Genomic DNA, 13,320 nt, shown 5'->3' on the forward strand with positions numbered 1-13,320 from the left:
AGTCAATGGTGTGCTCCTGTGATCATGAAAACACTTTTAAGTACACCTTCAAGCCCATCCCACTATCTGACTACAGCTGGTGTGTCCCATTACAACTACCTGCCATAAAGTTCATGACCCTTTGCACCCCCCACCACCCACCATGGTGTGTCAAGCAATGTAAACAAATGTGTTGCTCTGCCCTTGTCTTGATATACCAAGTGTTCCTTGGTACACATTTGCCTGCATTGCTTAATTTCTTAAAGAGTTGTGAATACTCTGTACTTATAATGTATTTGCTGGCCCTTCCCCCCACTGAGGCATGTAAAATGGCTTCCTAAAGCACATCAGCTGTCCTTTTACAAGACTAACGCAAGACACACCAGCTATCATGTTGCTTTACTTATATATAAGAGCTTTGTAGTAGTACATTAGTCGGATTTTAAACTTTAAGTGGCACACGTAATAATATAATACACGAGATGCGGGATGGGATGTGTGGATAGTAAAGACACAACAAAAAACTTTTTGCCAGTCATAGTAAGACACCGGCGACTGTTATGGAGCTTTAAGAATGATTCATTATGTACAAAGTAAAGATTCATAAGACTGTCGCTGTTCACATCTATGCTACTTATGTTTGGGAGTTCATACAAAGTTTGATTCACCCAACTGAATTATATATTTTATAATATTGATAGTGGGAGCAGCCTCTTGCTTATAGGTTACTTTAGGGTATATCAAATACATTACAATATGTAGTCAGTATCGATACATTATCGTTAACATACTCAAGCGTGTAAATTATGTCAAACATTGCACATACAAAAACCAAACAACAGACGTCATGACTTCTGTAGCTAACGTTACAGAAACAAAAACATGATCACTATCAATCAGACGGCTGTCTTACTATCCGGGGGAAAAGTCGCATAAAATATAGAATATTAAAATGTAGTTATTTCAGAATAATATTTTGTTATCAACAAAGTAAAAAAAATCAAAACAGCTACAAAATCTGTCTATATTAGCACGAAGCTAGCTACGGTACCTACAGATAACCTGCACCTTTGGTTTAGCATAATCTTAGCATCTGCTAGTTGCGATTTGATGCTAGGCTAGCGGCTAGCTAGCTCCGAAACCAATGAAATATTATGAGGGAATTTACATTTACATTCATTACAAATGCCGGACACCCACGAGGTACAATGAATCACCAGATATTATTATCTGTAATGTCCAGAATCCTTACCTCTTGTCTTCTTTTTAGGCCCAAACCATTCTAGCTACTGGAAAGCTCTTTTCTCTTTGTCTTTACCACTTCCAGATACACGCAAAATGGACTCAGCAAAACGCTATAACAACTAAAATACTACAACCAAATTAATGGCCTCCATCATTTCCTCAGCAAAAAACTACATGTCGACTGAGAAACAAAATAAAACCATTTTGTGTCTCGTTCATCTTATTATCCCTGGGCAGAAGTGACTGATAGGTAAGGCTGCTAGCTAAGTTGAGTAGCAGGCAGGTACCACCACAGACAGCACTGGATGCATGGATGGCAGCGAGCGGCGTTGCCTTCAGGTGTTGTCGGAAGTGTCGGAAAATGGCAACCCGGGCGAAGTGAACTGCAGAAGAACGCTAAATTTTTAAAACATGGTTAAGGAACATATCTATGACTTTGAAAACATCTCTACGTTTATTTATCAGATGGTACATGCAATGTGACTGACAGAAGCAACTTAGCGAATTCAGTCATTCTAGAATGCAAAACACACCAATAATTAACAACTATGCGGAAGGTGTTGTAAAGAGTACAGTGTTGAGTACGAATGTAGTAAATTTTATCTGAAAGGTCTGATTCCAACAGGACTTGAATGCGGCACCTCGGTGACGCACAGGTTGCTTTAACTTGACGTTGACAACGGAATCACGGGCTCACATTTTTAATACATTCATTGTTCACTGCTGTTGATAGAGATCCAGTTTCATGTCACTGTTCATAGTTTTATTTATTGCATCTAATGACGAATAACAGTAGCGTTATTGGTTTTGATAACTGTGATCATTTTCAGTTTGAAAAGCCATGAAACAACCTTTCAGAAATGTTCCACAAAATAGTCCATTTGTACCAGTTTAAGTCCCCTAGTGGTACGATTAAAATTGATACAAGCTCCACAGTATGTTTATAGATGTACACTTGTTATAATGTAAAGGTTGCCCATGGGTACAGTGAATCATTTCATGAATAGACTTTTATATGATTTCATTCTCAAGCTTAAGTATAAAAAAAAAAAAATGTACTGTCGTCCTTTTCTACGAAATGACATCTTTTAAAATATAAAATATACACAAGCAATAAAAACAAATCAAACTTTATTTTACAATTAAACAAGTGACCGTAATTTCATAGACAAGATCCTCTAATTCCAAATTTAACAAATGTCTTCAGAGTTCATTAAAATGTGTCACATTTGTCTCAATAATTCTGTCTGTGATGTGTTGTTTTTATTCATTATAAGCTGTACAGGTTAAGTTTGGCTAAAATATATTTTAGTACAAAATCAGAGCACATTAATTTCTTTAAATATTTAGAACTAATATGCTCAGTATACACAAAAAAACTTGAGGGATATCACAGCAATAGAATGGGTTGAAAAAAGGACATATGGCATATCACCAAACCCAAAATATTCAGTTCTCTTCTCAATCTACAACAGCATTGCTAAAAAAATATACACACATACACACAAGCAGTAGCCAAACATAAGACTTGCAGCCTGATGTTCATTCATACGCAACCAAATATGAGACAGATTAGTGGGAAAAAAAAGTTCTGTAGAAAAAAAAAACATGAATGAGAAACCCCCGCTTGTTCCAGCTCTTTTTAATGATTCTTATTTCTTCTTCTTTTTCTTCTTTGGAGGACCTTGATCGGAATCACTGCTGCTTCCCGAGTCAGAGCTGTCGGAGGACGAAGAGGAGGAGGAAGAAGAAGAGGAGGAGGAAGAGCTGTCGTCGTCGCTGTCGCTGCTGCTGTCGTCTGAAGAGGAGCTGGAGGAGTCGCTGCTGTCTGACGATGAGTCACTAGAGGAGCTGTCTGAATCACTGCTGCTGTCGCTCGAGTCTTTAGTCCTGAGAATGAAAACAAATTAATACGGAAACAGGAAAATGTGCCCCATTAAGCATCTCATACTGTATCTGTTACAATCACTGCTGCACCACTTTGAAAACAATTGTTACAAATCCTCCGCTGATATTGAATGTTGTCACTTATAATCTCTGTTCACTTAATGTGGAAGTAAAATGACAGTAATTGTAAGCCTACATGTAGCAATATTCAGTATTGGGTTTTCTTGGATTGGGTAGTCAAGCAGCAAAATAAATTCCTCATTTGTTCAACCATCTATCTTGCTTGTCTGTACTATAATCAGGAGCAGAGAAAGGCCCCCACCTCAGCTGGTAACTGATCACTGATGTGCAGTTTCACACTCCACTTCCCCCACTAGCCTCTGATGTCACTTGACTGATGACTACCGGGAGCAACACAAATCTTCCTGAGAAATAATGAGGCAGCTTTACACAGGGGGGAAAAAAGTCAATGGAATTTATGTCGGGGCATAAAATGATGATGTAGAGTCCCTTAGAATATGGAGTATCTTTATTTAGTCTTTTAGGTTGGTTGAGTTGAGTTTTTGGTAAGTTTTATAATTCCATCAGTAGTTTTGGTTGATTTTTTATTTAGTTTTAGTAGGATTTTAAAGTTTTCACACCTGAAAGTCTGAAACAAATTGCATGTTTTTTCATATGCATGAGGGGGGGTCAAAAAGTTCTCAGACAAATGTCAAAGACAGAGACTGTGTTAAAGACAGCCCCTGCACTTCTACAAAGAAGGAATCTACCGATGGAAACAGACTACAACAGTGTTTAGGCTCTAATGGAACTTATGTAGAAAAATAATTTTGTTATTTTAATGAATAATCTTTTTATTGTATTTGTTTGAGAACTTTTTGACTCTCCCTCGTATACATTTGGTTAGTTGTCCACAAACCAGAGGGTTGGTACTTTGTCCCTAAACCCTGACCCTGACCACATAGGTCACAGTCGCCTCCCAGCGACTGTTTCACTGGTATGTGTGTGTGTGTGTGTGAGCGTATGGGTGAAAGTGACACAATGTAAAGCACTTTGAGTACCATAATGGCAGAGAGGCACTACAAAAGTACAAGCCCATCTAGAACTTTACACAAACTTTACACTATCGTTATCATACGCAATTTAAATTTTTAGTGTCTGTTTTGTTTTTTGGCAACCGTAGGCTTGTGCAACTTCCAGTTACTGGTCTTAAAGTCTGAACCACATGACATAAACAAATGGTTCAGGTTGATTTGAATCAAGACCACAGAGGAAGTTTCATACCTGCACATTTGATCTGGTTCAAACTAAACCACATTCAGCAAACTGGAAATGACACATATAGACATGATGAATGCAACCTGTGATGCCAGCTGTGTCAACCAGAATGTCAACAGGTTATTAAATGGACTCAGAATACAATCATTTAGTCAGAAACCTTTGAAAACCTAATATTACAGCTATTTATATGCACTTCCTACAACAGGTCTGGACCACTTGTAAATTGTGTTTATATCTAAAAGTACCCAAAATATAAAAACTGATAAATGCAGTGAGTTCTTGGGGCAAAACAATATGGGACGATGAGCCAGAAGTGGATCAAAGTCTGTCAGTAGTTGATTTTCCATTGACCCTCAAACTGCATGAATATAACTTGCACATAAAAATTTATCTAATGGAAAAACAACAATTTCGCCAAAACTCGTTTTTGATAAAAAGTTATTGCGCTGGCAAGAGGTAGTTTTTTGGGTGTAGCGAAATTGGTATATCACGCAAAACTGCAATGGAAAGACCTTTTTCTACAACTAGACTCACATGAATTGAAAAAAAAAAACTGTTGACAGATGTTACAATAAATGAAGAAGAAGAGTTTTAAAAGAAACATGGCACAGTATGTGTGGACACACCAGGAAACTGAATCATTTTTTAATTTAGTACGGGATAGAGCGGTGATATATAATAATAATGAATATTTCTGTAAAATCAGTGTGATACTTATGTTCATTGCCATGTTTATGGAATGACTTCTTGTGTCATCCTGTGATAATAAATAAACTAATCATCGCATTTGTGATTTAATGGAAAAACCGACATTACACACTTCTATTTTTTCAGCATTCAGTAAATATCAGTAAAGTTTTGCATACATGTCCAAAGGAAAAGCCACTAGTGATATAATACACACGACTTTCTTGGCAATTTAGGCTATGTTGCAGTTATTTATTCTTTTTAAATTTTTATGGTGAATACCAGGGCTAGGGTTGTTGTTTATCAGATATAGGTGTTCAATTTGAAGATTCCCTCCAGTTTTTTTTAATCTCTAAAAAATCTTTAGGCATGAGATTCACTGATGATTTCAATCAGATTAAATATGACAGAGTTAAGGGAAATTTGTCAATCATTTAAAATGACAAAATAGGTTGACAGGCTGTCTTCTAGGCTAGATTAATTAGTTTGGCCAATTAATGTTCAACAACAGGATGTTTTATTGATTTAATAGGTTTGACAGATTCAATGGCATTTGCAGACCTTGGTTAATCAAACTTTTCAACTGTAATTTCTGACTTTGAGAGAAACTAATGTCTCAAAAAAAAATTGTACCTAGAACTGGCTGTATTTCTTTATGGTTAATGCAATGTTCGGCTGAAGATGTATTTATATAGTATTTATATTGTACATCAAGTTTGATATTTAGTTATCTACATTTACTTATTTATTCTTTCAGCTATTTATTACTTTAACTTGTTCCTGGTTTCTATTAAAATAAAAGACTATTGAATTTAAAAAGCCCTTGAATGTATCAACAGATCAGTTTTTTAATTAAAATGCTTTCAACTCTGAAACACATTATAACTGAAATGATCTACATCTATACAGGGTGGGGAAGCAAAATTTACAATGAACATTTAGTTGTTTTTTCTCAGCAGGCACTGCGTCAATTGTTTTGAAACCAAACATATATTGATGTCATAATCATACCTAACATTATTATCCATACCTCTTCAGAAACTTTTGCCCATATGAGTAATCAGGAAAGCAAATGTCAAAGAGTGTGTGATTTGCTGAATGCACTCGTCACACCAAAGGAGATTTCAAAAATAGTTGGAGTGTCCATAAAGACTGTTTATAATGTAAAGAAGAGAATGACTATGAGGAAAACTATTATGAGAAAGTCTGGAAGATACTATTAAAGAAGAATGGGAGAAGTTGTCACCCGAATATTTGAGGAACACTTGCGCAAGTTTCAGGAAGCATGTGAAGGCAGTTATTCAGAAAGAAGGAGGACACATAGAATAAAAACATTTTCTATTATGTAAATTTTCTTTTGGCAAATAAATTCTCATGACTTTCAATAAACTAATTGGTCATACACTGTCTTTCAATCCCTGCCTCAAAATACTGGAAATTTTGCTTCCCCACCCTGTATAATCTTTTACAGCACAAGTTAAGGGCTCCATTAAAGTGTACCAGTGGTACGGTTAAGCTGCCTGTACTATGCATCTTGTATGTATTTCAGTACATCAATATATTTGTGGTGTACTGTGGTTTTATAGATGAAGACTGTATATTTTGATAATGTAAAAGCCCAACTACAGACAGGACTTGTGAGATAGCAAGAGATAAAAAACACTGCATTAGTTTTCATCGTCCTGAGAGCTCTGTATCATTATGTGATAAATGTTTAATACCAAATGATACCAAATTATTACCTCCGCCAAGGAGGTTATGTTTTTGCCGGCATTGGTTTGTCTGTCTGTTTGTCTGTCTGTCTGTGTGCAAGATAACTCAAAACGTTATGGACGGATTTGGATGAAAATTTCAGGAAATGTTGATACTGACACAAGGAACAAATGATTAAATTTTGATGGTGATCGGAGGTGGGGGGGGCACTGATCTGCCTCTCCGCCTCTCGGAGGTCTGCGCTCTCCGAGTGCTTTTGTAGTTAGTTTTATTTTCAGAGGATTAATTTTTTTTCCAAGTCACTGCAGCTATACAACATAATAAAGGTTTGTACCACAACTAGAAGCTGCTGATGTAATACGTCAACAGTCTGAAAAACAAGTAATCATCTGAAAATAAAACGAATAATTTGGTATCATTTGGTATTGACTCATCAGAGAAATTCATGCCAATAAAGTATTAAAGTTTGTTACCCAGGACTGACCGTCCCTATTAAATAAATAGAATACATTCACTTTTAAATTCAGGTGATGTTCATCTATATGTTACAGACTGTGAGAACGGGTTCTTACAAGGATGGTTAAAAGTGTTCAATCAGTGTTAAGACTAAGTCTATTCATTCACTTAGATGAAGTCGCATGCGTCTATCCTGACCTTTGATATGCAAAACAGTTTTGCATAACACAAGTCATTTTAAATTCATTAGAAACTGGCTGAGTCTTGAGCCTGAGACATTTAGCAGATACATCTCTAAATAGGAGCAAATATTAAAAAACACTGTGTACAAAAAAGTGTCAGTATAAGTCTCCACTAGTGTTTAGTTAAGGATGTAAATCACTAAGGTATTCATTTGCAGTTTTGTCTTGTTGTGCCTTACTGTATTTTAGTTCATTTGACTTATCCTTTTGAGTAGGTTTGTCTTTATGTTTCATCTATCACCCTTGTCTTACCAATGTTCATAAGGTTTTCATATTCCTGTAGTTTGATATATATCTCATATGTCTTTGTATGTGCTGTTCTGTTATATCACGGCAGTAAAAAGAGAATGAGTTGGGAAAAAAAAGTCACAAAAGTACAGATTGTAGCCAGTCTACTGAACTGGTTTCAAGACTGTTGTGCCTGTAAATCATACTGCATTACAAGGTGCAAGGATTTCATGTAAAAGAAGTCTTTGTTTGAAAGTGGAACATCTCTTCAACAGCAACGCTGTGCCACAACACATGGTCACAGTTCTGTCCGGGCATGTCTTCCCCTGACAATTTTATGCCAATTTAAATCTAAAATCACGTGACTGATCTGATTCACATGACGCCCCCTCCTGACCACAGCAACTCACTTTAGACCTCGACGAGCCCCAAGACCAAATAAAAGGTGAATACCAGTGACTTTTCCAATTAAAGATGGTGTAAAAGTGTTAAAAATGATTTATTTTTGGTATTTGTAAATCTACTCACTCCTGCTTGTACTAAACATGCCAAAATGTACAAGTTTTTACAGTTTAAGGGAACAAAACCTTGATAATCTAGAAGGAAGCTTTTCTCAATATGTAAATAATGTTGCGTGCGGTCAGTATTTCATATAAAAAAGTATCCAACATCAGAAAAGTAAATTGTTTAATACTTATTACTTACTTCTTTTTAATTTTCTTCTCACTGGAGCCTTCTATCGCTGGTCTGTTAACAGAAGAAACACTGATAATCACATCGCATGGCACTGATCAAATTAAGAACCAACAGACATTTACAAAGTACAACACGAACACTTCTCCCACTCATATTAACATGTGTATATGTGTAATTTCAAGACAAGGTGAGTTGATGCCTGATTCAGTCTTTCTCAAGAAAATACAGACTAATTTTTACTGTCATGTTGTGTTCACATTTTCTGTCTCTAGATGGCGCCAAAAAGCTGGTACATTTGTCTTTATCCTGCTGGTGGTTTACTTAATGGAGAGGACAATAAAACTTCTTTTACCCTATCAGACCCCCTTGCAGAGACATTAAGTAAAGCCTGACCACAAACTCCTCTACTGTCTCTTATTTAATAACAGAAAGTGAAACTAGACTTATAGAGCACCAAATACGCAAAATAAAATAATAAAATGTGGCTTCTGAAGTGAAGTTTATTTGATAAATATAAAACAAGTCTCAAAAACTCCTATTGTTTACTTAAACTCCAAACAAACCCTGAAAATGTTCTATACTACTGCCTTCAAATAAGACTCTGACAGAGTAAATGCCAATTTTTATTTTATTCTTATCCTTTAAATCTTCCATAACATCAAAAATATGTTCCATATGAACACATAGAAATAACGTTAAACTGACTTTATGACGGTCATGTTGTAAATACAGTGTAAATCTGTTGCCATTATTGCATGTTGTGTATTTTGTAATTTCTTCTCTAATATTAAGAACAGTGGCTGGTAGTGGTTTAACAGACTGAACCGATAAAGAGGCCTTACCCAGTGACGCTGACAGGTTTGTTGTCATTCTCCTTCAGTTTCTTTTTCATCTCGGTTGTCCTTGATGGTCTGTGCACGTATTTCCGCTTCCCTGTGCATTCGTAGGTCCAGTGTCCCATCTCCAAACACTTCTGACATCGTACATGCTGTTTGTTGGCTTCCCTGTTTGTAATTAAATAGACAAGCCTGAGAACAGCATCATTACACTAAATTTCAAATGCTACAGTAATAGTAAAGAAAAACTAAGATCATACATGTTGTACCCACACCTCGTGTCACTTGAGCATAATTTTGTCAAACAATTTGTCCAGTGGGTTTCGTAGGGTTTATTTTTAACAACTTTCTATTATCTGCATTTACAAGCTGCAGTTTCATATATAACGACCACACAGAACAGAACAGAACAGAATAGAATAGAATAGAATAGAATAATAGCCTTTATTGTCATTGTGTGCACAGTGAAATTAGGAGTGCAACTCCAGTCAGTGCAGCAATATTTACAAATATCAGTGTTTCAGAATTAGAATACAGCAAATATAAAATTACAGAAACTAAAACATAAGATAAGAAAATATAATTTAAAAAATCCAATTGAACAAAGTAAAGAAGAGAGCTTAGTACAATAAAGAATAAAACTGGATAAAATAGCAACTGGCGAAATTTACAGTATTAACAGTATGTGACAATATGTATATCTATGAACAATATGAACAGTATGTATTAACCGTTGTATGACTACACAGCTTCTTAAAAAGAAAAACTGACCAGCACAACCTCCTGGAGCTGACGGTGAAATCACCAATCTATTTAAAACAGTCCATAATCGAAACATATCTTGGTTACACTTGCATAAAACACAAAAAGCAACGAAGTCCGCATTTTAACAGTACATTAATAAATAAAAACAAATTAAGTTTCAAAGGAGGGAACCATGAAGTCATTAATTTGGCAAGCTAGTAATGCACCTTCACCCAGCATACACACTGTATTTTTTGTAGATATATTTGGATCAGCCTTAACATTGTGACGACTGATAACTGAAGTGCTAATAATGGTGATTATTTTGTTGCAATGACTCTTGTCAATGGATGGGATATATTAGGCAGGAACTGATCATTTACTTCTCAATGTTGATGCATTAGAAGCAGAAAAATGAGCAAACATATGGATTTCAGTGATTTTGACAAGAGCTAAACTGTGATTGTGTTGTCTTGTTGGGTGTTCCTGGTCTACAGAGGTTAGCAAATACCAAAAGTGGTCTAAGGAAGGACTGATCTCCACCCATCTGTGGAGACATTACATCATTATCACCCGCCTCATATTAGGGACCAAAACAGCTCTAACCCGAGGCCCAAACTCTATAAGACCTCTGAAGGTGCGCTGTCGTAGTCAACAACAAAACATTAGCAGCAGATCTTTAGCATCTCGTAAGTTGTGAAGTGTGGCCTCCATGAGTAGGACTTGTTGATCCAGCACATCACAGATTACTGTTACTGACATGTCGTTTCACAGACCACTTTTAAACTGGTACTAACCACTAGAGACTAGGAATACTCTGACCCAGTCATCCGTTCGTCCATTTTGCTGCTTCCAACACATCAGCTTTGAGATGTAAATAATCACTTGCAGTCTAATAGATCCCACTCACTGAAAGATGCCATTGTAACAAGACACTCACCATCATTTAGGCCTACACTTCACCTTTCAGTTGTCATAATGTTATGGCTGTTCAAAATCGATATACATATTTCTCAGAATGCTGGACCAATAAGGGATGGATTACATTCTCAAATCTGAACGAATATCCTCAACAGCATGTAAAAAAAAAAAAAAATATATATATATATATATATATATATATATATATATATATGAAACATTTTATAAGATATAATGAAAATTGCTCAAATGTACTTGTAGGTGTGTAGAGCCAGAACAGAGTTGGGGAAGACCACATATGCTGCCCCCTCTGCATGGAACGTCCTGCAAAACAACCCACTGTAAATCTATCTGAACTTGTTACTATAGGTGAATTTAAAGCTATTTTACAGGAGCGTGAAATCAATGAGCTTGGTCAATGTAACTGTTTTTAAATGTGCACAAATGATTGTTTTGTCACTATCGATTGTAAGTTTTGTATTATGTGTTGATTATGTCTTGTCACAAACTGTGTGTTATGCTACTTTTCTGGCCAGATCACTCTTGAAAAAGAGATTTGCAATCTCAATTAGGTTTTTTACCTGGTTAAATAAAGTATATATGTATATATATATATATATATATATATATATATATATATATATATATATGTACGTACATACATACATACATACATACATACATACACACACACACATAAGTTAATTACATAAAGCAGTGAAACTATGGTCTAACGTCAGTGATGATTATGTCAGAAAAGGTCATCAGTGGTATCTATCGTGTTTCTAGACTGAATTTCATGGTCTAATATTGTCATATATGCACTGTATAACGGGTAGCTATAATGTGTTTTACCATCTTACACTACTTGTAACGAATATTGTTTTCATCACAACTTTGTCGGTAGGAACAAAACACAATGGCGAACCGTTTAGATTTACTGTAATTCCACACATATTACGGTCGGACACTCGGTATTTCTATGTTATAATCACCCATGTAACATAGAGATAAATGTTTGAGGAAATCGAAAAGTCTAATACATTTCTATATATATATTTGAGAGACACACAGCGGCGCTTTTGTGCTCTCATTAAGCTCTGCTTCGTCTGCTACTCGCAACATTTACCACACGAAGCTCTATTATGTTCGTGTATTTTAATAGAAGACACTGTACAATCTTCTCAAAGGAGTAAAGCATGATGTTTGATTTACTGAAGTGTACAATACTCACGCTTGCCTCCTGGCTATTATTCTGTGCATGGGAGTCGCCATGTTGCGGGTTACTTTTTCTTCTTCATTAATGTTGAATCAATACATTTCCGGTTAACCCAACGTACACAGCGACACCCATAGGCAAGGATGGTTAGTTATACCCACATTACATTTGTAATGAACGCCCCCTTCATTGACTACAAGTTCAATATAAAAGAAATTGGGTTCTGATCACGAATTTAACATGTTAGGAAATTATCGTTTATATTTTGTAGCACATGTTTTTAATTTATTTTATTAAAAAACAGCTATCTTTGTAGGCTGGTGTTAACAGTGTTGCTTAGACTTTATCTATCAGACAATGTATTAATAAATAAAAGAGATCCATTCAAATGCTTAAGTATAGGCATCAGAATTTTCATTTGTGTTCGTTGATCTTTTCTTTTTTTTTTTTTGCTGTTCGCTGTGCGCTATCTCAGTGCTTATGACGCATTCATCTGTTAAACGAAGCCCACTGATGTCTGCCTGCATCCCCATCTTGGCAGATTAGTACTTAGCCAACTAAGCACATTTTAACAAGCAGTGTGCACATTAAGTAGTGCAGTAACTACGGAAGAGGTTTAGCATCAGGACAAAGAGGCACAGAGGATAACACATACACATATTTGTGATACTATATCTAGCATTTGGAAATGTGGAACCATTAGGACTGATGGTGTGGCCTTTTTCAGATGCACAAGCATGATTAAATACAATAAAGTTTACCACTTGAGCTCTGGTAGACTATCTTGCCAACTTGCTGTTTTGTTGTCATCAAAATTAATTTTTAAAAAGCAGTGGTCAGAAAGGTTAAGGCAGCGGTTCCCAGCCTTTTTTAGCTCATGACCCCATTTGAACATCACAAATTTCTGGCAACCCCAGCCACTCAAAACAGAGACATTTTGCTAAAATTAATTTGATTTTGATCATGTAATAGTTTGCTATACTATGTTGCAAATAAACATTAATTTTAGAGGACATTTCGTCTATATAATGTATATTATTATGGACAGAGGCAGAAAAGCCAGGTGTAGATTACTGCACAAAGTGAGAATTAGATTTTCCCTGGTCAGGATATGTACAGTCAGTCCAGCTTGGATTTACAAGACTGACAATTAATACTGAACAAACAAGAACTTAAACTATGAATT

The 13,320-nt window shown here is 35.8% G+C and overlaps 1 protein-coding gene across 1 annotated transcript; it reads right to left on the reverse strand.

Annotated features, from left to right (window-relative positions):
- Positions 1-2,341: 2,341 nt before the first annotated feature.
- zcchc10 (zinc finger, CCHC domain containing 10) lies at positions 2,342-12,251 on the reverse strand. The gene is made up of 4 exons (XM_030154992.1): positions 12,150-12,251; positions 9,257-9,418; positions 8,424-8,465; positions 2,342-3,114 (listed from the first exon to the last, which is right to left on the reverse strand). The coding sequence occupies exons 1-4, from the start codon at positions 12,188-12,190 to the stop codon at positions 2,877-2,879; spliced, it is 483 nt and encodes a 160-aa protein (XP_030010852.1). The 5' UTR covers positions 12,191-12,251; the 3' UTR covers positions 2,342-2,876.
- Between the last annotated feature and the right edge of the window lie 1,069 nt (positions 12,252-13,320).

This window comes from Sphaeramia orbicularis, chromosome 14, assembly GCF_902148855.1.
Source record: "Sphaeramia orbicularis chromosome 14, fSphaOr1.1, whole genome shotgun sequence".
Lineage (NCBI taxonomy): Eukaryota > Metazoa > Chordata > Actinopteri > Kurtiformes > Apogonidae > Sphaeramia > Sphaeramia orbicularis.